General features: G+C 36.3%; 3 protein-coding genes and 1 long non-coding RNA gene across 9 annotated transcripts in view; 2 read left to right on the top strand and 2 right to left on the bottom strand.

Moving 5' to 3' along the window:
* Positions 1-718: 718 nt before the first annotated feature.
* LOC122417840 (BTB and MATH domain-containing protein 43-like) lies at positions 719-4,293 on the bottom strand. The gene is made up of 4 exons (XM_043431662.1): positions 4,086-4,293; positions 3,800-3,940; positions 3,233-3,395; positions 719-2,598 (listed from the first exon to the last, which is right to left on the bottom strand). The coding sequence occupies exon 4, from the start codon at positions 2,591-2,593 to the stop codon at positions 1,556-1,558; it is 1,038 nt and encodes a 345-aa protein (XP_043287597.1). The 5' UTR covers positions 2,594-2,598; positions 3,233-3,395; positions 3,800-3,940; positions 4,086-4,293; the 3' UTR covers positions 719-1,555.
* A 577-nt stretch (positions 4,294-4,870) lies between these two features.
* Positions 4,871-6,695, top strand: PI31 (Proteasome inhibitor 31 kDa). Of its 2 annotated transcripts, XM_043431909.1 has the most exons (6): positions 4,871-4,915; positions 5,008-5,306; positions 5,396-5,548; positions 5,739-6,010; positions 6,226-6,396; positions 6,473-6,695. In XM_043431909.1, the coding sequence occupies exons 2-6, from the start codon at positions 5,157-5,159 to the stop codon at positions 6,600-6,602; spliced, it is 876 nt and encodes a 291-aa protein (XP_043287844.1). In that variant the 5' UTR covers positions 4,871-4,915; positions 5,008-5,156; the 3' UTR covers positions 6,603-6,695. The 2 variants fall into 2 exon arrangements, with proteins under 2 accessions (XP_043287844.1, XP_043287843.1); XM_043431908.1 differs by having other exon boundaries at positions 4,888-5,306.
* PRL-1 (PRL-1 phosphatase) overlaps positions 6,663-25,124 on the bottom strand; it is a 28,923-nt gene continuing 10,461 nt past the window's right edge. The window contains exons 1-6 of one of the 5 annotated variants that reach the window (XM_043431912.1): positions 17,584-17,817; positions 11,886-12,350; positions 10,858-11,548; positions 10,317-10,448; positions 9,985-10,151; positions 6,663-9,713 (exon numbers count right to left, since the gene is read on the bottom strand). In XM_043431912.1, coding sequence (XP_043287847.1) covers positions 9,602-9,713; positions 9,985-10,151; positions 10,317-10,448; positions 10,858-10,974 — 528 coding nt within the window. In that variant the 5' untranslated portion in view covers positions 10,975-11,548; positions 11,886-12,350; positions 17,584-17,817 and the 3' untranslated portion in view covers positions 6,663-9,601. Of the gene's footprint in view, positions 9,714-9,984; positions 10,152-10,316; positions 10,449-10,857; positions 11,549-11,885; positions 12,351-13,213; positions 13,236-17,207; positions 17,227-17,250; positions 17,475-17,583; positions 17,818-25,124 lie in introns of those variants that run through there. The other 4 variants (XM_043431910.1, XM_043431914.1, XM_043431915.1 and 1 more) reach the window with 4 other exon arrangements.
* On the top strand, positions 13,463-24,595 carry LOC122417960 (uncharacterized). The gene is made up of 2 exons (XR_006262409.1): positions 13,463-14,527; positions 24,310-24,595. It is a non-coding gene; the product is annotated as an uncharacterized lncRNA (long non-coding RNA).

Genomic DNA, 25,124 nt, shown 5'->3' with positions numbered 1-25,124 from the left:
CGCTATTTGCGCTAAAAATACAAGATATAGTAATATCATTCAATGATAATTTTAGCGTTTGTAGCGCAAATAGCGACTCCCCGAACGCGCCCAATAACGCAGTGGAGAACGTGAAAGCAAAACCAAAAATGGCGGGAATCCGAAATTCAAGAGGATATACGTACGTGCATCCCAATGTCGGACATATACAGCTAAAAACGAAATTCCATCCAGTATTCCAGTAAGGGAGTTTGAAATTTAGATGAATAGGAATTTCTCCGAAACTAATGAAACATTTCTTGAGTTTGAAATTTTAGTGAGTCGAAATTTAGTCCAACCGATGTAAGAAAATGAATATTTAGCAGACTTATCCCTATGAATGTTTCTTCAAGAAATTGAGCTACGATTCATCATGTTTGATAAACTGGAAATAATCTCTTACTAACTTCCCAATTGTTATGAATTTTACCAACTTTTGTAATATTTCAAGTGTTGTACTCAGTGCATAAAAAGTGGACAATGGGTTGAGGACACAAGAACAAAAATGATAACACCCTTCAAGTTTGATCTCTTGTCGAGCACAGATTTCTCCAGATGAAAAATTTTTATTTTTCATCGCAGTACTTATTTTCCATCTTTTTACCGATTCGTAGATGGTTGAACTTGGCAAACATAAACTCATTCTCATAACTGTATAGATTGCAAAGGATTCTTATGTTTGTTAGAAAATTCTAAAAAATTGAACAGCATTTCTTCAGTTTATTCAACACGATCTCAAATGTTTTTTGGTTTTCTGTATTCTGTTGCTCTTCAGACATGTATGATTGAAGTTGTTTTTTCAGAATACATCAAGTTTGAACATGGTTCAATTGCTTGTACATACATGGACATCGATTTCTTAACAAAAAAATTAATTCTTACAATATTTTATCAAAAAATATCTGTAGAATAATATGTTTAGTGTATCGGAACATACAACTGACAATGACAAAGGAACTTGGGCTGACGAATTGTTTTGTTTCGCTTCAACTTACATAATTTAATATATTGATGTCATTACGATTTGACTACAGCACCAAAGATAGGTGAAAAAAGATAAAATGAATAAAAAAAAATGAAACGAAAAGGTAAAAACAAAGTAAGCCACATACACGTACACGTGAAGGCCTTAGTTGAAGTCAAGTTTCAATGCAATATCATGTTCCGTTCATATACAATGGTTCGCACATCTATAAAAATAAAATCGTATACAAAACAAAAACGCAACTGTTAGAATCATATAAAAACGAATAAAATTTGGCGACAGTATCGCATTTTTAGAAATAGATGCACGCATTTCTCGTAAGTATCCCGCATTTCTATTTAAATGTGTTAGGATAGATTTCTTGCACGGATTTTACATGCGATTACAAACTCCGTAGCACGTCCATGCGCCTTTTTACAAGTGTGCAGCGCGTAATTGTGGTAGTTATCAATTAGCATATTACACACTAACTCAACGTGGAATACATCTTTTGTTTTCAATTGCAAAATAAAAAAATAAAATCTTTGTGTAATTTTCATTTACAACTTACATCTATTCAGGGGAACAATCTTCCTTGGCTAACGCCTCTTTCAAAATCGATAAAGTCTTGGAGCTTTCACTCATGATAGCTCGTTTCAATACATTGGCACTGTTTTGAAGGATGTTGGTAGCTTTTTTCTTCAATGAGGTGCAACGATACTTATCCGCAACAATAAGGTATTCCATAACGTTTTCTTCAGAAATATTTTCCAAGAAAAAATTTTCGCACATATCTTTCAACTCGCAAACCTGATATTTGTCTGCTAACAACAATATTTCTTCAGACTTATTTTTCAAATCGTTCAATTCCCCAGTGTACAAATACTTGAGAAATTCTTCGAAGATTTTGGCTTTTGTGTCAACAATTTCAACTCTGCTTGTATCTTTCTCTTTCATGTCGCTTAAAAACATTGCTTCAAAAACTTCGCTCCTTACTGCGAGGACAGCTTTATGAGCAAGTAATTCTTTATCATCGAATACAAAAGTTACATCACTAAGTGTCTTCTTCTCATATAAAGCTTTCGTGCTTTGTATAACTCCCGTTGCCGGTATTTGCCGGAGAACGCTTTGATATTCGGGCATTTTGGAGATGGAAAACTTCACTATGATGTTTTTTATTATATCGGACCGATTACCAAAATTGCTTTTTAACAGAAGATCCAATCCTTTTTTTTCCAGTGATAACTTTAATTCTTGGGGATAAATAATCCTGGAAACTGGGCGTGAATAACAACTCTCAAATTGTTGTTCTTCATTGATAAAAATCTGAATTTTCATTGCCAAAAAACGTGAAGAATCAGAAAACTCAATCGCTAATAACTTTTCTGGATTCTTTGGTTTGAAGGACAACTGGCAAGTACACTTATCTATTCCGTTAAGAGGGAAAGAATCAGATAGCAGTCCTTGGGAATAGATTGTGTCGTACAACAAAGACCAATCACACAAATTCCATGTAAAATCTGTAAAGTATTGATCGTTCGCTTTTATGCTGGTGTAGTGTAACAAATATGCCGATCTATTTTGAGTCCCTGCGCACTGTTGAGAAATCATCTTATCTACAATATTAATTCAAGCAAAGTTATTAGCGTTCAGATAAAACTATTCCTATGTATTTTCAAATGGTTGAATGAATATAACAATTTAAAAAGAAAATTTCCATAGCTAATTTCACAGTATTAACATGCAGTGAAATTAGATTTTCAGCAGGGCCAAATAACTTGGAAGTTGTAATGTGCAAAAGCAGTCAGAATTTTGTTGAGGTTTTGAAAATATTTAGGTATGAAATGTTTAAAAATTCGATTCCAGGCGTGATCCTTTTGAATCCTGTATTTTTTAATCCACGCAAGAAAAAATGAAAAATGCGAGGCAGTTTGTTCGTGGGCCATGACAGTTTTCACGTATCACATGGAAATTATTTTTACACAAGCTTTACATACATTTACAATATTAAAGAAACCAGTCCCAAATTCGTGTCACTTAACAGCATTTTTAAAACGTTTTTGCTTGATTCGAATCAAAATTGATCATGCATTTCAAAATTTCTGAAAGATTGAGTTTCTCAGCATATCATTGTTATATTCTTTCAAAATTCATTGTTTCCTTCAAAAAGATATCCTTAAAAAATTATCGTATCAAGGTTTCGATGAATTTAAAATATTTGTACAACAAAATTCATTATGATAGTTTTACCTGCGGGTCAATGTTGACTTGGCAATTATATTTTGTGTTTCAGATTTTGCCTCTTTCTGTATTTTTGACTGCAAGTAATCACGTGCTTTCGCAATTTTTATATTTGGTGATGCACGATGCAACCCTTATTATCAGGTTCTTGTAAGAGCAGTTGTTGAAATAACTAAAAAAAAAATCATCAGCACACATTCATTCATCAACTTCGCATTTTTCTTCCCTGAATTTGAAATGGTTACTTCCAACTTGTTGATAGATCGAGCTTAAACTCACTATCCTTTCGTACAAAGATCGCTTTGTTTCAAATAATCGTGATAAATAATCTGAGCACTTACAGTTGAAACTAGAAATATCATGAAGCCTACAACGTCGCTGAAATTTTATAAATACGTGCAAAAAAAATAACGAACGAGTTTCTATGATAATACAGCAAACTACGCAGCTTTTTATAGTGTAAAAAAAATGGCTGACCTATCATTCAAATTAGTAAATATTTCATTTCCTTGACTTATTAATGGGTCGATTGTCAATTATCACGTGGTTTCACTATCGTAATAATCGTAATTATACCTGCTGACGACTCAACGACTTCTTTGATTCTGTTCATTCAATTCTCGCTGATAAACCCGACCACGCACGTCAGCAATGGGATTTCGATATTTAGTGATGGAACACAGGACACTGACGCGAAAGCCCGTATGCAAAAAATTGCTGAAACAATTGTGAAAAAATTACTTCTTTCACAAATGACTGCAACAATTGCATGTCTTTCCCAGTTTTTCGATTGCAAATTATCCAAATTATCCATATTTTTCGTAAAAGAAAAAAATATAAAATTTTTGTAGAATAAACTCACATGAGGAAGTGTCGGCGGTGTCGGCCGAGCTCGTTACTCGTTACTGTTCGATCCGTTTCGTCACTCGTCACAAAGAACCCAATATTCGCAACGAAATAAAGAGGGCAGTAGGCGATTTCCCAGAAAAAAAACCCGTCAAACGTTCTGAGAATTTACACACACAGGGTACGTTCTGGTACGTTCTTTCTTCGACTGTACTAGGAAACAGAGCGATCAGGGTTATCTATATATATTGTATCTATCTGTACATATGTATCTATATATATATCTGTAATCTGTATATAATGTCATAAGTACGCAACACAATGCAGGGGAGAGGAGTTCATCACACTATGCGTGAACGTACCCACAGAAAGCAAAACTAAAAAGGGCGGGAACCCCAAAGTTCAGGAGAAAAGCTCTTGAATATAATCTATCCGTTGTTTAGTCGGTAAAAATTTTGTATCGAGTAATATAATTTTCTCATATATCAACCTACTCGGAAGAAAATATGCAGTAAGATTTTTACCGACTGTACAACTGATAGATCACGTTAATACCCTTTTTAGGCAGCTCTATAAAATTAGCCTCTCGATTTTGGCTTTTACCATTTTTTTCAATTCATTATGATTTTTTTCGTTAGTTTGTGAATGTTTGATTAATTCAAACGTTCTTTTGATAATATTTTTTGATAAACGAAACATAAAATAGCGTTCAATAGCTATCTCGAAAGAAACCTTACTTATCCGCAATAATCTCGGACCATATACCGACTGAGGAGTTTTAGCGATCGAGTATATCGTTAGTTCCGATATTGGCCGCAGTTTGACGATAAGAACAACAAAACACTGGTGCGTCGTGTTTTTCGGCACATTTTCAACAGTTTCGGAATAAATATATTAAATTTATCGTGAAATAAACATTTAAAAATCTTCCATTTCAGCAATTTCGTGTTAAAAAATTCCACCGCATCATTCCACCGACATATTGACCGTTGACAGTTCTTATTTCCGATCGCACCAATGGATTCGTACTGCATATAAATTTGCGAGTCATCCGTTAAATTGTGCGTATTGAAATAAAAAGTGCAAAATGGCGAGTGAGGTGAACGATTATTTTGGCTTTGAATTGTTGAATAAAATCGTCGAAGCTTCACTGAGCAAAAAAGAGGACGTCATCATTCTTTTCACTCATTGGTACTTCGTGAAAAATGGATTCAAGTGCATCGGCCTCGGAGATTCAGTGAGTAATGTTTATTTTTTGCATACCTCCCTCATTTTTTCTAACAATTTAATCGTCAAATCCTTCTCCCCAAAACATCGAATTTGCAGAAGGTTTTCGATCCGAACACCGACAAAGGTACAGATTTCCTTCCGGACCAATGGAACCAACAACCAAATTATTCTTTACGCTATGCCAAGGATGGCAAACTTTATATCCTCGTTGCCATGAAATCTGACGCTAATCTCTTGATCAATCTTTTGGCAAGTTTTTTACCATTATTCGATATCATTCTTTAAAATATTAACAGACTCAACGTAACTTTTGAAGGGCTTGTGAAATGTAAAGACTCAACATTGGAAGTAAACTGATCCAAAAGTGAAAGTATTTTGAAAAAAAAAAATTTAATTCAGTGGCTAATCAACAGAAAATGTTCAATAATGGAATTTATAGAGAACAGCGGACAACGGAGCATCCAGCGTTGAATTTGGGATCGAGGAGACGGTGAAAGAGCTGCGTGGTGCGTTGGAAGCTTTGATTCCAGAGCATCGGACAGTCATGAACAAAATTCGTCAAGACCTGGTTGAACCTTTGAACAGTCCGGCAGGACGAGAAATATCGACACAAACGAGAGGAAGAACAGAATCGCCGGAGGAGAGACGTCGTCAGCCAATCGATGACGATCCTCTGCGGGTACGACCGGAGCGGGTCCCTCGTGAACCTTGGTAAACACTCTTAGCCTCCTGTTCTGGAATTTCCTTTGAAAAATCCTTTCCAGATATCAAATCAATTCAACGGGCTGAACCCCGACGACCTGTGGCTCCTCTGAAAAGTCGTTTTATCCTAAAAAAAATGTGGAGCTCTGCTACCGGGAAATCCTGCTCCCAAGATCCCTCTCGAACCAGAAACTTTTTTCACGCGCGAATCGCGATTGATTCAGGCCCGCTTACGATCCTCGGAACGTTGGAAGATCCGATCTGGACCCCTTTTCACGCGAGCGTGGCGGAATGATCTTCGATCCTTTTGCTGAAAGACGTGGCCCCGGAGGCGGTGTTGGACCACTCGGTGGCTTTCCACCAGGCGGCTTGGGAGTTCCAGGAAGATTGCCACCGTCAGTGCTCACTTCTTAATTCACTATTTTTTCAACTATACACAATTTAACTTCTGACTTTTCTTCAATGTCACAGCGGAGCTGTTCCACCAGGAGCGCGATTCGATCCTTTCGGCCCTCCGGACATCGGGGGTGGTATGCGAAGACCACCACGAGACCCAGACGCCGATCATTTGCCTCCAGGCTTCGATGACATGTTCATGTGAAGAGAAATGAAAATACTCGCCTTTTTTAAGTTTAAGCTTCAACAATTTGTACGAAAAAAATTAATCAATAAAATAAGCTCGATTTTATTTTTATTTTCGTGGACAAATCATTTATATGCACTTGAAAATATTTTTTCTAAAATAATCCTCCGCAATAATAAGTTCCATTCGACGGGGCTGTCAAATCTTCAAAGTTAACCTCTTATAGCTTGAAGTCTATCGATCATCGGATTGAGTCCAAAAAAGTCATCAGTTTTAATCATTTTCCACTAATTCAAGAAATTCATCATCAACTTTTTGTTTATTTCAAATGAAATATCGCTCCCATTGATATCGAAAATTGTTGAAGTCCATTTTTATCAAAGTGGCAGAGATTCGAATGGTAAAATAGAGGGGAAATTCGAAAATATTTAAAGGTTTGCGACGGAGAGGAGGGTCAGACATAAGTACAAGTTTCAATGTTCGTACCAATATCGAGTTTTATCGTGACATTATTATTGTTATTATTATTATTATTCGTTCAATTATTAATTAACGAACGCCTCTTAGTTCCATCCTCTGATAAAAAATATTGCAGTTCTTTGAGAGCCTCACAAAAAACAATTGTGTCTCAATGTCGTTATTCTCGATTATTTCATTGGACGTCCGCCTTTCCGTAGAATGTACGACTGTTAACTTTTTTCAAATATTCCGGGACTTTCTCGAGGCTCGTGGAGAAAACGAATTCACATTGCAACGCCTAACGAGCATGGATTTTTATGTACATACATCGTTAAAACTATAGTGATAGAGAATAGTTTTGAAAAAAAATGATATAAAAGTAGATTGAAAATATATAATTCGTGGCCAAAAAACACTCTCTTCGAATCCTAACCTCAATCTTTCAAATAGCATCTCAAAGTACGTACATCCGCTCGAGATAGGCGAACGTATGAAAAAGATGTGAACAGTAAAATCTTTCATTCTTTGATGCGCGAGAGTGAAAATGAATCACTTTTCTTTTTCTTCATTTTTTTGTAGTTTCGTTATCCCTTTGAACACAGTTTAACGTGGCGCACAGCGTCACTGACAATTTTATAAAAAATAAAGCATGAGAGACCCCTTTTGTCCTGTTAACCTGCTTTTTCGTAATTTTTCTTTGCGTTTGTTTCAATTGGAAAATACTGGATGAGATAACTCTTGGACATTTGATCGAACTCGAATCGTTTCGTCGTAGTGCTGCTCTTCGTGCCTAAAATTCTGCGTTTTTTTTTTTTCAATTTTTTTAAATCGTTTTTTATGAAATTGCCACTGAGCTACAGAGTGATACACCCAACTCCGGAGTGAATTATTTCACCTTTCACACATCGTCGCGTAAATTCAAGTCCAATGATGTTTATTCATTTTTTTTTTTTTTTTTCATTTTATCCGTTTATTTTTTTTTATCTTTAAAAATATGAATTCCATCGGTATTTCACTGATTTTTTTTTATTTCTATTTTTTGTTGCCTCTGCACGGACGCACCGCGCGGTGGATCATTGGAAATGCAATTACGTCGGACTTGTTCGATGGAATTTTGTCGCGATCGAGAAAAAAAAGAAAAAAGACAAGAAAAAAAGAAAATCGATCAGAGCTTCTTCGCTCCCATCAGTTGACGTGAATTCGTGATGCATTTGCGGGTGATGTATTATTATCGTTGTTATTATCATAATTATTATTATTTTGTGTACAAATTCAGTAATTACAGATTTTTTATCTTTTCGGACAAATTTAAAAGCAAATTTTCACTGTTCATTTTTCTTTTAAAACTTAATCTTGACACATTCGTTCCTTTACCTAAATAAACCTGATTTTATTCTGCGCGTGTGTGTGTGTGTGTTTTTTATTGTCTCGAGGCTCGAATAGAGAAAAACATAGAGAAAAAGGCTTACGTAATCGTATAATTAGCGATTTATAAATAATCCATTCTACCGCGGGTGCGTGGGCAAAGTTTGCGCGCGGAAACGAGAGAGAGAGAGGGAAAGAAAAATGAGTTACGCAACTTCCGGTCGCCGTTTCGTAGATTCTCGATAACGGGAAAACAAACTGATCAGCGAATGCGATGTTTTATGGCGAATTATTTGGCGGAAGATTCGACGCGACTAGCCGCGATTATCGCTACACACTAGCTACAATAAAAATGTAAAAAGCCTTAAAATTGGACGATTTTTTGCAATAAAGCGAAGCAAAAAGGAAGTCGAGATAAATTTTTTCGGATTTCTATAACTTTTTTCCTTTGGCCCCGGGATCGTAAAAGGCAGTGCTTTATCGGTTCGAAAATAAAACGTTTTTTTTTATTATTTCTTGAATATTCTCATGACAATTGTAATAATCCAGTCGGCAGCGTTCGACAGTCCATGGAAAAGTATCAAAATTTGTTCTCATTAGTCAATGCAAAATGTCGACAAAAACAAAAGTGTTTTTGGGAAGATAAGTGAAAGTATCACCGCCGACCGCCGTAGAGTTAGCGAAAAACATTTTTTTCATTTTTTTCCAATGAAATTCATCGATCCTCTCATCGAACGAAGCGCCACGCTCTCGTCTTGCTCATAGTTGCATTTCCATTGATGAGCCACGCTCTCGTCATCCGCTCGAGATTAACGTTCGTTTTTTTAACAAGTAGAACGACAAATATAAATGTTTATCTTTTAATTGTTCATGTAAAAAAAAAAAAGGAAAAAAGTAACGAAAACGAGCGAAAAATAAGACAAAAATTGTTATGGTATTTGTTATTACAAGTATTTTCTCCAAACGTCACGGTTCCTTCATCGGTCACAGGCGTGCAAACTTTAATTGAATTATATTATGTATATTAACCGCGATCGCGTAAACTCGACACACTTATTCTTTCCTTTCTCGCTTCGAGGACAAACCGAACGTTTTTTCTCGTGTTTTTTGTTTTCTTTCAATTTATCGTATCGACTCAAATTGTTTTTCGAATTTTCATTCTTCCTAACTTCTCTTTCGTCGTGGCTTCTCATCTACTGGACGCAGCAGGAATTCTTCTGTCCGTTTTTCAGCTTCAGTCGAGACTTCGGACGATATTTTTCCAGGTAGGCCAATTGCTTGGCGTTTATCGCTCCTCTTCGTTTCCTGTTTTCGTAAAAGCGTTGGAAAACGGTTAATTTTTTTCGAATCTCAATGCTTTTGGGAGGGTTTTCCATTATTCGAATCTCGACTTCTCCTTTGCCAATGGGAAATTGCACTTGGAGAGTTTGGAACGCAAAATTCCAGTGGAAATAAATTCCCACGTTGAGAAGCGAAATGCAAAAAAAGGGGGTTTTTTTATGCCGAATACGAAATTCGACGAATTTCAATTTTTGACTCAACAAAGAACCTCTCGAGCAGAGCTTCCGTAACTTACTCTCTGATTAGAGCGACCGCGTCCTCGTACTTGAGGCCAAGCTCGATGAGAGCGAGAGCAACAAGTACGGGCGCTCTTCCAAGCCCGGCGACGCAATGTACGGCGACGCATGCTTCGGGTGTCTCGCGGAATCGATTTTTCAATAGCTCGAACCACTCATCAACCACCTGTAATTATACGAAGCCAGTATGAGAAAGCCAGTTCCACGAATCCCAAATAATTCTCGATTTCATTCATTTTTTCTCGATTTGAAGAAACTTTTTATTCTCTTTTCCATTTATTTATATATTTTCATCAATTTTTCTATACTTTTTTTCGATTTCGAGACTTACCTCGTTCGGTGGAAAAGTTCCGTCGTCGAAGACCAAATCTAGGACATTGATTCCCTCTTCCTTGAGTTCCTCAACTTTGTACGTTGGTTCACAGACTCTAACGACCTCCTTGACATTGTGCTTTTTCAGTTCCTGTATCAGAAATCAAAAAAATTTAATTTTCTATTCTCAAATTCATGAAATTATTTCGTCGATCAACTTCTTATAATGAAAAAACGCTCGGGAGGCAGGATTGCATGATTCGTGGTAACAGAATACGAAAAAAAATGATGAAAACTGCAGCCAGGCCTGGCTCGAATTGACTCGAAGCAATAAAAATCGGTTCAGAGTCTCGAAATACTGAAAAATCAAGATTTTATCGTTCGAAATGAGCCACGAGTGACTCGGCTCTATTTCAACGGTCCAAAATCCATCGAAAAAATAGTCCGTGGGTCAAAAAGACCCACGTTAAGTAAAAACGTAGTAAAATCGATTCAATCACACGAAACGTGCTTAGAAAAAACGAGGAAAAATGATTTGAAAAAATGGAGAAACGACTCACTTGAATAAAGGTATGGATGGTCTGATCATTGGGCCGATCGGTGATGAGGAACTTCATATTTTTGTAGTCAATCTCGGCAGGTGCCGGTCTAATGTCTTTGACCCTCATGTTGCTCATTTCCTTTTAACCGACGAATAGAATGAGTAAAAAAACGTTCGATTGATCACAATTGTCGAAAATCTTTTCTTCCCTCTTTTTCGCGTCTCTGCACCAAAAATTGGATTTCCACAAATATTTCTTCGAATTATCCGACTCTCGATTAATTTATCTTCGAGAATAATATCCTCGGGAGCGAAATATGAATTGAGGCTCGTTGCCTGCTAAATATTTAGCCCATAGAGATGTCAGTCTTTGTTGTTATTTTCTACGTAACCAATTACTCGACTCCTCGATTATTCTTTTCTTTTATTCCCATCAAGGTGTTAATCTTGTTTAACGCTTTGTTGACTGGCTCTCGATTTATAAACGAAAATAATTATTGTTGTTTCTCTCATGCGGAGGACAGAACGAGGACTGCTGCGAAGGCGTCACGCTGCTTGTTCCTTACACTCCTCTCAATGGCTAGGAAAAATGGACTGCCAGCCGAAATTCTCGCTCAAAATGCAAAGATCCACGTTACGTCAGACCCCCTTGATATGCACGCTTTGTTTCCTCGTTCAAATATTTTCTCGAACTTGTTTTGGAAGATTATCTGCAATGGTGACCAAAAAAACGAATATTAATTTCATTTTACATTAATTTTCGCCACAAACATGAATTTCTCCATTTTTCGTTAATATTGACCAAAAAATTACAAAAATTGACTTTAAAAAACTCATTTTCCATCGACTTTCGTAATAAACATAAATTTTTTACATTTTTCGTTAAAATTGAACAAAAACTACCAAAGTTGACTCAAAAAAAACTGTTTTGGATAATGTGATGAGATTTGCAAAAAATTGAAACAAATGGCAACATTTTTGTCCAAAGTGACAGAAAATTCTCGATCTCGAGCATTGAGAAAATTCTATTTTTATCATTCGGCTTACCTATCGAATATTCTCGAGGTCTCGAAGGGGTAAATTAAAAAAATTCTTTCTAATATAATTCTCCTATGTATTGTTGTTATTGTTGTTGCCTTGCTTTTATGATGACTAGTTGACTGCTGCTTCCCGGCTCTCTCAGTTGATCTAGAAACTCGATGTACTTCCTTATTCCTCTTTCCCTTACGCTCTTAGCTCTCACTCCGTTCACGCGATGAATTGATTGTTGTTTAATAAACGCATTTAATTTTTATGTCAATTTTATTAGTCCAATTCTCCTCCCTCGACGTTGGGTCTCTAATAATGGCTCTTTGCCTCTTTTTTAGTTATTTTTTGTCTTATTTTCTTCTTCTTGTTGTTTTGGACGTTTGGGTTTCCAGGAGATTGGCCTCTCTATTTGTGTTGAGCCTGGCAGTACTCTGCGCTGTCCAGCTGAAACTCCATGTATGTGAGGATGCACTCACCAGGAAACTGCAACAACAAAAGGTTACCGAAAATCATTAAAATTGGAATGAGAAAATATGAATTGATTTTTTAAAACAGTTAAAAAGAGAAAAATAAAATTATTTCAAATTTTTAAGAACTTGCGATGAGTCAGAAATTTTTTTGTTTTTCCCACTATTTTGATTCGATTTATTTTCGAAAATTCTTTCGTGTAATTCAAGGGAGCTGAAAATTCATTTTTTAAACTCAAATTATTCGAAATAGCAGCGTGAAAAGCCGAATTATTTGAAATTGTACTCCCACAAGTCGAATGCTTTTGAACTTCGTTCGAAAATTTTGAATAATTTGACAAATGCGCCGAATAATTTGGAAAATCATTTCCAAAATTCGAAAAATTTGAAGATTTAGTCGAAAATTTCGAATAAATTGACGAATTCTATGAATAATTTGAAAATTCATTCAAAAATTTCGAATAATTTGAAGATCGATTAAAAAATTTCGAAAAATTTGAAAAAGGTTTCCAAATTCCGAATAATTCAAAAATTCATTTCAAACTTTCAAACGATTTTCAGTACGATACCCAAATTTGAAGAATTTGTATATTATTATTATAAAATTTCGAATAATTTGGGAAAATGAGCCCCGAAAATGCATAATTCGAAGATTAATTCCAAAATTTCGAATAATTTTGAAAACTATTACCGGTATCCGAAAAATTTGAAAAATGATTTCCAAATTTCGAATAATTTGAAAAAGGTTTCCAAATTTCGAATAGCTCGAAACTTCATTTCAAAATTTCAAACGAATTTTGAATAAGATACCCAAATTCGAATAACTCGATACATAAAATCCCGAAACGTGATAAAACCATCGTAGAATAAAAAATTCACCATTTTTTTTCATAAAAAGTAGAGTATCAAAAACGAATTTGTAACGGAGATGTCGATATCGTAACGAGTGTCATACGAGTAAGAACTCAAGTATAACAAGTAGGAGAAACGAGAGGGAGATAAACTGCGTCGTATCTCGTTGCTTTTGTCCTCGCTCTCTCGCTCCGATGCCAACTTTTTTTCTTTCAATCGTGCGCCCCGTCGTTGCTCCCGCCGCCGCCGTCGACTAACGTTGGCGGCTGCCGAGCCCCGCAGTTGGCGTTTGACGAAAGAAAATAATATTGGTGGCCAGGGTTAAGGATGGCAAGCGAGCGTGTACATTTCCCTTCAAAATTAATCGACCGAAACGTCGGTCCGAAAACACCAATTTGTTTTTTTTTTTTTTTCATTTCTTTAATTTACAAAAAAAAATTTTAATCTATTCGAAAAATCGCGGATGAACAACGCCAAAAAAAACGACCAAGTGAACAGTGAAAAGCTGTCGAATACTTTTTTCCCTAAACCATCGCTCCAACCACATTGGGATTCCGCGTTATGAAAATTGGCAAAACGCGTTTGACATATTTATAAAACGGTGTAGAGACCTCCGTGAGGGAACCGAGAGCCAAAAGTTATTTGGAAAATGGAAAAAAAAACGTCGAATTCGCGAAACGTGTCGATTATTTGCGACTGAAAACTTTCGGCTTGAAATTTGAAATAAAAAAAAAAAAAAAAAAAAAAAAAAAAAAAAAAAAAAAAAAAAAAAACTAAAATAAAAAATTAATTAAAATTTAAAAAGTCAAATTCACGAATCGTGTTGATTAGTTGCGACTGAAAACTGTCGGCTTAAAATTAAAAACAATGAAATAGCAAAATAAAAATATTAAAAAAAAAAACAATTTTTTAATTAAAATTAAAAAAAAAATTGAAGTCGAATTCACGAAACGTGTCGATTATCTGCGACTGAAAACTGTCGATTTAAATTAAAAATAAAAAATAAATATATAAAAAAAAAAAACGCTTGAAAAGCAGCGACACTTTAGTGCATCGATCGATCGGTTCCGAAAATAGAAAATAAATAATAATCGAGGCGGATTGAGAGCTAGCGGCCGGGAAAAAAGCGATACGGAAGGGCATGAGCCAGCAAAACGGCGAATAATAATAGAGCCCGACATGGATTACTGCGCGCGGTTAAAAAACGCAGAGCTACCACCAATATGAAAAAAAGGCGAAAAAGCCCATAAAAATAAAAGTAAAAAGGAGGCTCGTGCATTGCGTAGTACCCGAGAGGCGGAGAGCTCCACGTGTTTACCACTCCCAAGGTGCACCTTTATCGTAAGTACAGATATATCGGGAGCGTGTCACGTGTCGAACACGCGTCCGAGAGCGCATTTGCGTGCCAAAAAATGGACTTCTTATATAGCTTATTCGAGGAAATTTCGGTTGGAAAGTATTTTTATTATAATCGTTTTATCCAAGCAACAAATCGCTGCACTCGAGCTTCAAGCTATCGAAGGAAGTTGGGAGGATATAAAAAGGAAAAAATTGGGTGGAAACTCTCGTTCGTCTCGAATCCGCAAAGCTTACCGAACTTAAATGCACTTTTTCTCGCTGCAATCGACACCGGCGTTTCCAAAGGAACATCGTGCTACCTTAACTCTCCCCGCCAAGTTTTATCACGCGCTAAAGAAACGCGGGTAAAGTAGCTGTTGTTTTTAATGGTGTGAGGAAAGCATTTTCACTGGGTCATTGGGACCCTTGCGACGAGAAATGACACTTGTAAATCGATAACCATTCCTGGATGCTGAATATCCAAGTTTTGGTGATAAAGTAAACGAAGTTGACTCGCCAAAAAATGCGTTAAAACGAGGTTTGAAAAAAAGGAGAACCGGAACCTGAGCGGGATGTTGAACTTTGTCTAAATTGAAGTTGAATTTAACAAACAAACATTTAATGATGAAAAATTCGTGAAAAAGTCAACTGATGCGCAGTTTCCTGAGATTGAGCATTTTAAAGGTGAAGGAAAAATTGAGGTGGACGAAAATCTCCATTTATAAGTAAATCCTTTTACAAAACTTACGTTTTTCACATTTTAACCGTCCTGGTCAGGGGTTGGGGTTTTTCCGAGCTTGGAAAAACCCCAGGCATGTTTTAACGCTTGCCCAGTTGCCAGTATCGTCCCGAACGACACATCAAAATTCAGGATATCAGTTTGAATCTTCCCGAATAAGAATATCATGGGAAAAAATGTTTCCTCAATTTTCAAAATTCCTAAAAACAAAATCAGCAACGATTCCACGTTTAAGAAAAAAAAAAACCATTTTTCACTAAATAAATCATAACCCTGGCCATGGTTTAACCAACTTCCTTGAGCGCCAACAATTTAGAAATTCTGACTAAAGTTACTCTCGGGGTCATTGTGACCCCTGGTGGTCACGGAGGGTTAAACGTCAATAAGACACGCCGAGCAAAACATCGACTAAAAATCTGCCTAAAAAATTTTTTTCCATTGAGCGTCCCCCGCTCATTAAAATTCGTTGATGAATTTAATTAAGGTATAACTGGATGGATAGCTCGACCAAAAATTATATCTGATTGGAATTTCCGTACTTCGTGATGCAATAAAAATGTGAAAAAATTCAACAACGTTTGTAAAGCTATGAACAACAATTATCAATAATAAAATTCCCCAAAAGTTAATAACAAATTGTTTAAACAATTCATTATTCAATAATTTTGGGGTGACCTATTGTTTTTTTTTCACGAATCAAATGTGTGTATTTTTCCGAATGCTCATGAATTTTTTCAGAATTTTCGTGGATTTTTTAAATTTCTTGATAAAATTTTGAAAAAAAATTTTAAAAAATTTGAATTTTGGATATGTTTTAGAAGACATATTTACCATCATTTTTGAAAAGTCTCAAGGTTACTGGATCAAAAATGTATAAATAGAGCCACTTAAAAAATTTAAAAAAGGGAATTTCAAAAATCCACGAAAATTCTGAAAAAAGTCATGTGCATTCAGAAAAATGCGCACATTCGAGTCGTAAAAAAAAACAAGGATTTACTGTAAAGTTGTTAAAAAATTATTTATTTAAACAATTTATTAATAACTTTTGGGCAATATTATTATTGATAATTGTAGTTCATAGCTTTCCAAATGTTGTTGAATTTTTTCAGATTTTTATTGCATCACGAAGTACGGAAATTCCGATCAGGTACAATTTATCGGCTGGGCTATCCATCCAGTAATACCTTAATAGAGTGATTGATGCTCAGGCATCGTTGCTTGCTCCATTGGTTCAATGGAAAGGTCAAAAAGAGCAATGAGGAGTCGAAGGGAGCTCGAGTCGAGCAAACTCGAGGAACCGTGACAGTATTGAATTTCCAGGTAGCTTTTGAAATTTATGCTAAAAGTCGTGGAGGGGCGGAGGGGTGGTTGGAGATGTTCGAAAAAGTTGAAAAGGCAAGCCCAACAAAGGATTAGAGGAATCGGTCGAAATTAGTGAGAAAATTGAGTTGAGCAGCAAGCGGCAGAAAGTGTCTTCGATTCCGTAGAAAGGGAAGGGCATTCCAGGAACTTTTGGAAGAAAGCTAACGGAGGGAGGGAGAGATATGGAAAGCAGTTGTGCAGGCTGCAGGTGACTTTGACCTTGACCCTGAGACGCGAGTGAAAGACGAGTGTGAGGTACGAGAACGACGACGATATTGCCCCCCGCGAAATAATAAAATCTATTTGAAAGCAGAACACACGCAAGCAGGCAGGCAGAGAGAAACGAAAAGAAGGAGGCGAGTACGAAAGTACACAAGATTTTATTGTCTCGCGTGCGTATCCAAGGGAGAGTGATTTATTCGTATTTACATGAGAATTAGAGTAGGCCGAATGTGGCTGGTGTGTCGAGGGAACGTTATAATTTACGAGGTTCGCATAAGCCAGTAAATGAGAAGCCAATTGATCGGGGGTTCTTATTTAAGGAGGTAATAACTGTTAAACAACGGTATAAACGATGCTAACGGTTAGACGGAGCGGTTTGTTTGGATGCACGATCTCCAAATACCTTGCCTACAGGGAAGAGTGATAAGCGAGTCGTTTGCGAATCCGATCCTCGGGCGAGGCCGAGTTACCCCGAGACTGACGTTTCTGGCAAATCATTCCTCAATGTCATCCGGATGTCAAGTAAATTGAGAGGGGCACCTAGTGGGGACGGATAAAGCGTCGTGAGCGACGTACGTGATGAGGAGACGAGAGAGGATGAGCGATCGGAAAAATAAGTGGCAAAATTGGCTGATGAAATCCAAGGAGAAAGAGCCTTTGAACACTTTTGACAGACGCGTCCTAAGCAACGTTTGTAGCTTTATTTAGAAACTTTCGATTCGCAAATTGCACCGACCGTTTTATAGTTCCCTTTTGATGAATGGCGCCACCGCCAACGCTTCCTCACGAACACGTGCCTCGCTCGAACCACCCACGACAATTAATTCAACGCTCACCAGCCGCGCGCCCTCTTTCACTCGCCACTCGAACTACAACCTCAAATATAATTAACGCCACTATTTGTTTATACGCGATCACTTGAAAGCACAAGCTTCCGACAGAGCGATCCTCGCTCGATGAAACTCCGAACAAATCTGGGCCACCGATAGGTACGGGCGAAAATAGCAAGACGCGATTCCCCCCCTCCACCGGCCTTCGGCCGTGGCGCTCACTGCTTCGCTTCCTCCTCCTACTCTTCCTTCTCCCAGCGCGCTTCTCGACGACTCGCTGACCCCTCCCCCGTCGCCCCGCTGCCCTCTACAGGACACAACATCAACTGCCAGTGTCAATTTCTGGTTTTCTAGCTTTCAATACACACTCGATTCCATTTGGCTTTCCAATATTTTTTTTAAGATACTTTATCCACGAAACAACTTTGTTTAAAAAGTCTTGAAATATACTCAGAGTTTAAATGAGTAGATTGAGAGACATACCAAATTTTAAGGAAGTTGAGGCATTAGAATGAAAATTATGTCATCGCTTTTAAGGGTGAATGATACAAAAGTCGAAATAATTAGAAATTGATCAAATTTGGTGATAATGTTCTTCAACATTAAGTGCGAAAACACAAATTTTTTCAAAATTTTCTTCTGTTTAGTTATCGAGTAATTACGCATTAAAGCAGATTTCTTATGCCTGGAATGTATACCTATATATATGGAAACGCTATGCTTATACACGTGAACTTTAGTGATCAATTACTCGATAACTGTACAGAAGAAAAATCTTAAAAAATTTGTATTGTCAAATTTGGCACTAAAGAATATGTTCACCAAATTTTATAAAATTCTGATCGTTTGAATTTTTTTATGTTTTTAGCATGGTTTAGCATGGCAACATTGTATCGCCTGTGCAATATATCCTTAAACCGATTGCATCTCATGAAGTGAAGTGTAAAAAATAATCAGTTAAGGTATTACTGAATGGCCCAGCCGATAAATTGTACCTGATCGGAATTTCCGTACTTCGTGATGCAATAAAAATCTGAAAAAATTCAGCAACATTTCGAAAGTTATGAACTACAATTATCAATAATAATATTGCCCAAAAGTTATTAATGAATTGTTTAAATGAATAATTTTTCAACAATTTTACAGTAAACCCTTGTTTTTTTTTTAAGAATTGAATTTGCGCGTTTTTCTGAATGCTCATGATTTTTTTCAGAATTTTCGTGGATTTTTGAAATTCCCTTTTTTAAATTTTTTAAGTGGCTCTATTTGTACATTTTTGACCCAGTAACCTTGAGACCTTTCAAAAATGATGGTAAATATGTCTTCTAAAACGTATCCAAAATTCAAATTTTTTAACATTTTTTTCAAAATGTTTTCGCGAAATTTCAAAAATCCACGAAAATTCTGAAAAAATTCATGAGCATTCGGAAAAATACACACATTTGATTCGTGAAAAAAAACAATAGGTCACCCCAAAATTATTGAATAATGAATTGTTTAAACAATTTGTTATTAACTTTTGGGCAATATTATTATTGATAATTGTTCATAGCTTTCCAAATGTCGTTGAATTTTTTCAGATTTTTATTGCATCACGAAGTACGGACATTCTAATCAGATATAATTTTTGGTCGAGCTGTCCGTCCAGTTATACCTTAAAGATCGAACGAAATTGGTAATGTGCACTCGCTCAACCTCACATTTGCTTATTTTGGCATTTTGTTTCTTCTTGGATTGGCCCATTCCTGTCATGACCTTCTGTCTTTTTATTAACACTTTTTTCTCGATCCATTTCCCTTTGTGTTCTCTAATGCGATTTTTTACATAAAAAACTAGGGTATTTTAGCCAGGGACGAATGAAATTTCGGGTTCAGTCAGTGATGGATCCTCATTTAATTAATGACTTGTAATTTCGTTCGCTAAAAAATAAGGTGGAAAAATTTATTTACAATTTCGAATTAATAACTCTGACATTAAATCAAAGTGATTATATCTTCAATTAGGAAGTAAAAGTCGACCCGATTTAGACACCCATAAAATATATACGATCCTTCGGGCATGATCTACCCGAAGTCGTGCCAATCGTCGATCAGTTTCTCAGGACCGAATGACCTTCGGAAGGCTTTCGTGTGTCGAAGGGCCTCGATTCTTTCGGCGGAATGTCCAAAATGTGGAAATCAACTTGCCCCGTCCGCCGTACCGGCCACAGCGAACTTTTCGGTATAGTTTCAAGGATATTTCAAAAGTTCAAACACATTTTTTTAATGTTAGGAACACTCATTTGTACATGGTTTACCCACCAAGTCTAATTGTCGAAGTTTCTCAGCTGCGTACAATGTGGAGATCGTAATTTTTGTTTGGAACAAAGATTCCAAATTCTTTTTCCATTTTCATATATTTCCCTTCCCTACGAACCTATAAAAACCCGAGAAAATTGCGAAATTCTATATTCACAGCAGGTTCTTCTTCCTGAGAAACGTTTTTTTTTAAACTCGCTAAAAATATAGAATTTCGTAATTTTTTCGAACTATTTTCCTCAGAGGAAAGCAGGATCCAAAAATCTGGAAAAATTCTGTAAATTACATCGAAGCCTGTTGAATTTTCAATTTTCTTTACGAATGGGCTTCTCGCAGTCGAACAGTGAGCGCGTTGTCTGCAGCCATTAGTATTTCATTCCGGGACTTTTCGTCGACATAAAATGCCCAAGAAAAAGGTCCCGGCACGGTCGGCACGTTGAACCGAGAAATACTAAACTTGCACACAAGCTTGGAGGCTAAAAAAAATTGAATTTTATAATCCGATGGCACGCAGAGTTCCGACGAGTCCAAAGCTAACGCAGGTATATTTTTATTTTTCTGTTTTTGGTCAAGGAACGTGATTTACCCAAAGCTTGAAAAAGGCTGTTGAGCACAATGTGACGTCCGCCATGTGGCCGGATCGCCCGGATTAGGCAGGCTGTTCCTCGGATCTGTGGCACAAAAGCCTCATTGTACTTGCGCATTGAACAGGCCGATAATTTATTTCTGAGAGCCATACCGGCGCGTCATTTTGCGGGTGGGTGCAGCACGAAGGAAATTCAGTATTAAAACTAAACGACTGTTCAACTAAAAACTATTGAACTATAAAAGTAAGAACGCCAATGATTTCTCATTATTTCACATCGATTTTTATGGGGACCGTGCGCAGCGTCTACACGGTGTAATGAATTACTTGTTTTATTATTCACAAATTCAATAAAAACTATTAGTCAGACATTGGTTTGTTACAAATATTAGAAATTTATTAATGCTAGTCACAAAGTAGCGATTTTATCTTTGTTCTTAAATTTGACAACGTTCGTGTTCGGAAATATTACGATGTGATTCGAATTCGAAAGAGAGAGATAAACGGTTGTGTGAGAAAATTATTTAGACCTGTTGTTTCTCGATTGATCGGTGCCGTAGTCGTCGTTTAGTATTTTTTTGTGAAGCGACTCGATGAAAATTGATGATTGATGTCAAAATAAATACATCGGTACACATGTATACCGATATATTATCGTACAATCGCCATTGAAATTCTGTTATTTATTATAGTAAATTTCTAAACACTTTGGCGTATGATCGATGCTTGTGTTCGAGCTTCTCAAATTTTACTATGTTCAACTGTAAATTTTAATTGTGAAAACAGTACTAAGTATAGCAAAGCAGCATAATAATTCTACTTGACAGTTCATCATCGAGTCAACATAAATTTTACAACGTTTTCTTGGTAAATTGTGTTAGGAAAAAATAGCACAGTTTAAACCTTTGTCACAGCAAAATACACAATTTAAAAATTTTCATTCAGAATTGACTTGGAAGTGACAATATTTTTGGTAATAACCTTCAAAATGGGCGATATAGAACCCCAATACCGTGGCAGCATAGTAATAGGGTATTTTACACTATGTAAAAAAATATATAAAAATGCATGATTATGATAGATTTCGTAAAAAGTAAACGAGAAACGTCAATATTTATTCATAAAAATGCAATGTAAATTTTATAATTCAATTTTAAAAATCGTCTTTTTTCAACTTTTTTTCAAATGTCGAAAACGCCATCCGCCATATTGGATTCCAACGTGACGTCACTCCGATAGTAAACAATCTAGATTCTTATTGTGCGCTCTGTGTTATTTTGAAATTTTACAAGTTATTATGCACGTTTGTGGACGGGTGGGGTTCAAAATGTCGAATAACTGAATTGTAGAATGGTCAATATTTCGAAATTTTAAAAGTTGTGATATCAGTTTGGAGAAAAATAAGTAATTCGAAATTCTTATTCCCGATCGACTATTCAGCAGATTGCGTGTTTAATCAAAAATTCTTTCTTTTAATTCGTATTTACCCGAAAATATATATTTCAATAGTTTTCATTTCGAATGCAATTTTAACAGACCATCCGAATGTCAAAAGTTCATATTTTCCAATTCAAAATGGAGAGTTATTGTTTTACAGACAGACCAGAATATAGAGTAGGAAAAAATCGAAAGTGAATTTTTCGAGCCTATAAAACTTAGATATGCAGAATAGCGATAGCTCGAAAAGGCGAAAGTCAAAATGGCGATGTTTCAAATTGGAGATCATCGGTCTGAGTAAGTGAGTGAGTGAGACGCGTATATTTGGAGCTCCGCTGCATTTCTTTATTTTGATCGATCGACTTTCTAACGTTTCGCTATTTTGACTGTTCGACTTTTTGGTGTTTCAGTATTTCAACCTCAGTAATATTTGGTCTTTCGTTATGATATTTTCAAAATTGTGAATTTTCACAGTATCGCTAACTGTAGTAATTTATGAATCGAAAGAGTGATAATCGAATTTTCGAAAAATCGATATTTTACTCATCGTTTTATGGGTGATTGTTACATTCTATTTTCGATGTAAACGTGCTTCGAACCTTGCAGTTTCTGCTTTATTCATTTTCGGCATTCAAAACTCTAGTCGAATCTATCCGTCTCCATATTATCATTCGAAGTTTATAAACTCGAGATTTTAGCTGTTCGAAATTTTAGTCATTCCAACATTTGAGCCCCACCCTTTGTGGACTTTTATCATTCATTTGATTAAAATCGCATTATGGAAAACGGTTTTGTGAAAGCAGATAGTACAAATCTACCAATGATAAATATGTTAATGGTGGCGATGAATCCACAATTTTTGTGGCATTTTTACACTTGCATTATTGCATTCAGGCACGAGACACCAATGATATACCACTATAACTCATCATTTTTACAAATCTTATTACTTGGTCTTTCGCAATAGTATTGTTTACTAACGGAGTGACGTCACAAACCGAAAAAACATGGCGGCTAGCGTTTCCGCGCGAAAATTGAAAATCATAAATAAAAAATAGTTTTCAAGACAGTTTTCGGTCTTATAAAATTGAAATAAAAATTCTACTGGTTTATTACGATCACACGATTATTTTAAAACAGTTTTCAAAAAAAGGTGTAATACCCTATTCTTACTATGTATTTTGTTCTCTCCGTGTACAGTGCCACTACGCGGCCAATTCCAAAACTTCCTAGATGCAATTTAAAGCAGGCGCATGTGGGAATTATTAATAGGATTATTTAAAGGAATAAAATTATCATCTTTTATGATGTCTCGATCGAGAAAATATTGTTGCATTCGAGGATGCTGTAATGCACAATTTCGACGTCGAGAGGTTGAACTACCAGTAAAATTTTATCGTTTCCCGGAGGGCACAGTTCATTCTCCATGAAAAGTGAGAAACGTGCCAATTAGATCAAAAGGTTCGACACTGTCAATTCATCCACAAAACTTTCTGTTTCGCTGACGTTTAAAACGTCATTCGATTCAAACACTTTTTTCCTTTAACGTCATTTTGGTCTCGAATGCGATCGTTGTTGTGGGAACGAAAACCGTATTTGATTATTTTTAACATCACGTTTTTTCCGAAATTTCAATTCTTTCCAATGTTGTCACAGTCAAAATAGTACCGGACGAATTGCACAGACACAAAAGAGTAAAAAGTACGCCAACCCTTCAAAAAATCATTCCACAATTCCATTGTGCTTAAAGAGTTAATCAATTCAAATGTCAATGTAGTTGTCCCGAGACTCTACCGAGCCCCTTAATTAATCGGATGGACATTTATGTCAACAACGCTTATCCTAGGTCGTCTCAAAGTCAGCGAGATACATTGAAGGAGAAAAATAAAGGCGATTAAAATCTCGTAGATTGTGAGGCAGAAGTACAGCCGCGTTGCTGGACAAAAAAGCATTGTTTCAACAGTTATTATTTCGAGTTGGCGTCAACACGCTAACGAATATCTTCTGCAGACGACGAATCCCAGCAGCTACGTCACCGCGACACCCGGTGACGTCATCCATCCAACTACGTCACGAGATTCGATCGAGTGGGCGCCGGCAAACACTCTATATACCTCCCAACCGCTCTGCTAGAATTGCCATTTTCAAAGGGGTTTATACTGTTTGCTCAGCTCTGATGAATCCTCTTCCGAACCAACAAATCCATAACATTTGAGTTTACCTTGTCAGAACACCAGCTAATCCTATTTTATTCATTTTCATTTTTGTTACTTTTACTTTTGCCTACTTCTCTCAGTGGATTTTCTTTTCAGATGAGAACAATGCCAATAATTATGCATTCCGGGAACTCCGGCTCCGAGGTTACCTTCACTGAACTACTTTTGACGATCGACCCCAAATTTTCCATCTTCAGGAGCGTGATAAATGGAACGGTAAGATTTTTAATAGCAAATAATGAAATTATTAGGATTAAAATTTTTTATGCTGAAATCGACCTTTTTTAGGAGAAATTTGTGCATAGTATTGTTACGCATCCCACCTCTTACATGTGCATGTATTTGTCTTATTACTAAAATAAAGATCTTAGGTTCATTGGCATCGATTGTCCTTTGTAATAGACAAGATAAAAGACAGAGAAGACGTACGAACCTCAAGTGATACACATAAAATCGTATTCTGTTGTATAATAAACTGCCCCACACTTTCTAACGACGCTGAAGTTTGCAACGTTGGACTCCAACGGAATGAACGAAAAAAAGATTCGTAACTCACCAATTTTTGATTTGACGAATCATTGGTGCAGGTTGAAAAACTACGAATTGCAAATTCGGCGGAGAAAAAAAATTGGAGATTCACTGGAATTATTTGGAGGTTTTTTAGAGCATTTCGTTGGATCCCAACGTTGCAAACTTCAGCGTTATACTTTCTGAAAACTAGTTCGACCATTTATTTTGCTCACATCGTAACAATATCAACTAATTTTTCATGTAGAATATTCGGCCGAATTAGTGGTCGACATTTCGACGAAACCCCCATTGAGGGTTGATGGAGAATGGATTTTGTGTTAATTTAGTGAAAATATCGAAATGGATTTAGCGAATTTTGGAATCCGCCTGCAAACAGCTCC

This window comes from Venturia canescens, chromosome 11 (assembly GCF_019457755.1).
Source record: "Venturia canescens isolate UGA chromosome 11, ASM1945775v1, whole genome shotgun sequence".
Classification (NCBI taxonomy): domain Eukaryota; kingdom Metazoa; phylum Arthropoda; class Insecta; order Hymenoptera; family Ichneumonidae; genus Venturia; species Venturia canescens.
Note: the sequence above shows the minus strand (reverse complement) of the source record. Positions and strands in the feature narration are given on the sequence as shown.

What these genes read in the sequence shown, in the direction of transcription:
- LOC122417840 (XM_043431662.1), bottom strand. Translation starts at nt 2,593, where the DNA reads ATGATTTCTCAACAGTGCGCAGGGACTCAAAATAGATCGGCATATTTG.
- PI31 (XM_043431909.1), top strand. Translation starts at nt 5,157, where the DNA reads ATGGCGAGTGAGGTGAACGATTATTTTGGCTTTGAATTGTTGAATAAA. An exon ending in ATCTCTTGATCAATCTTTTG is followed by an intron (nt 5,549 to 5,738) that starts GCAAGTTTTTTA and finishes TGGAATTTATAG; the next exon opens with AGAACAGCGGACAACGGAGC. An exon ending in GTTCCAGGAAGATTGCCACC is followed by an intron (nt 6,397 to 6,472) that starts GTCAGTGCTCAC and finishes TCAATGTCACAG; the next exon opens with CGGAGCTGTTCCACCAGGAG.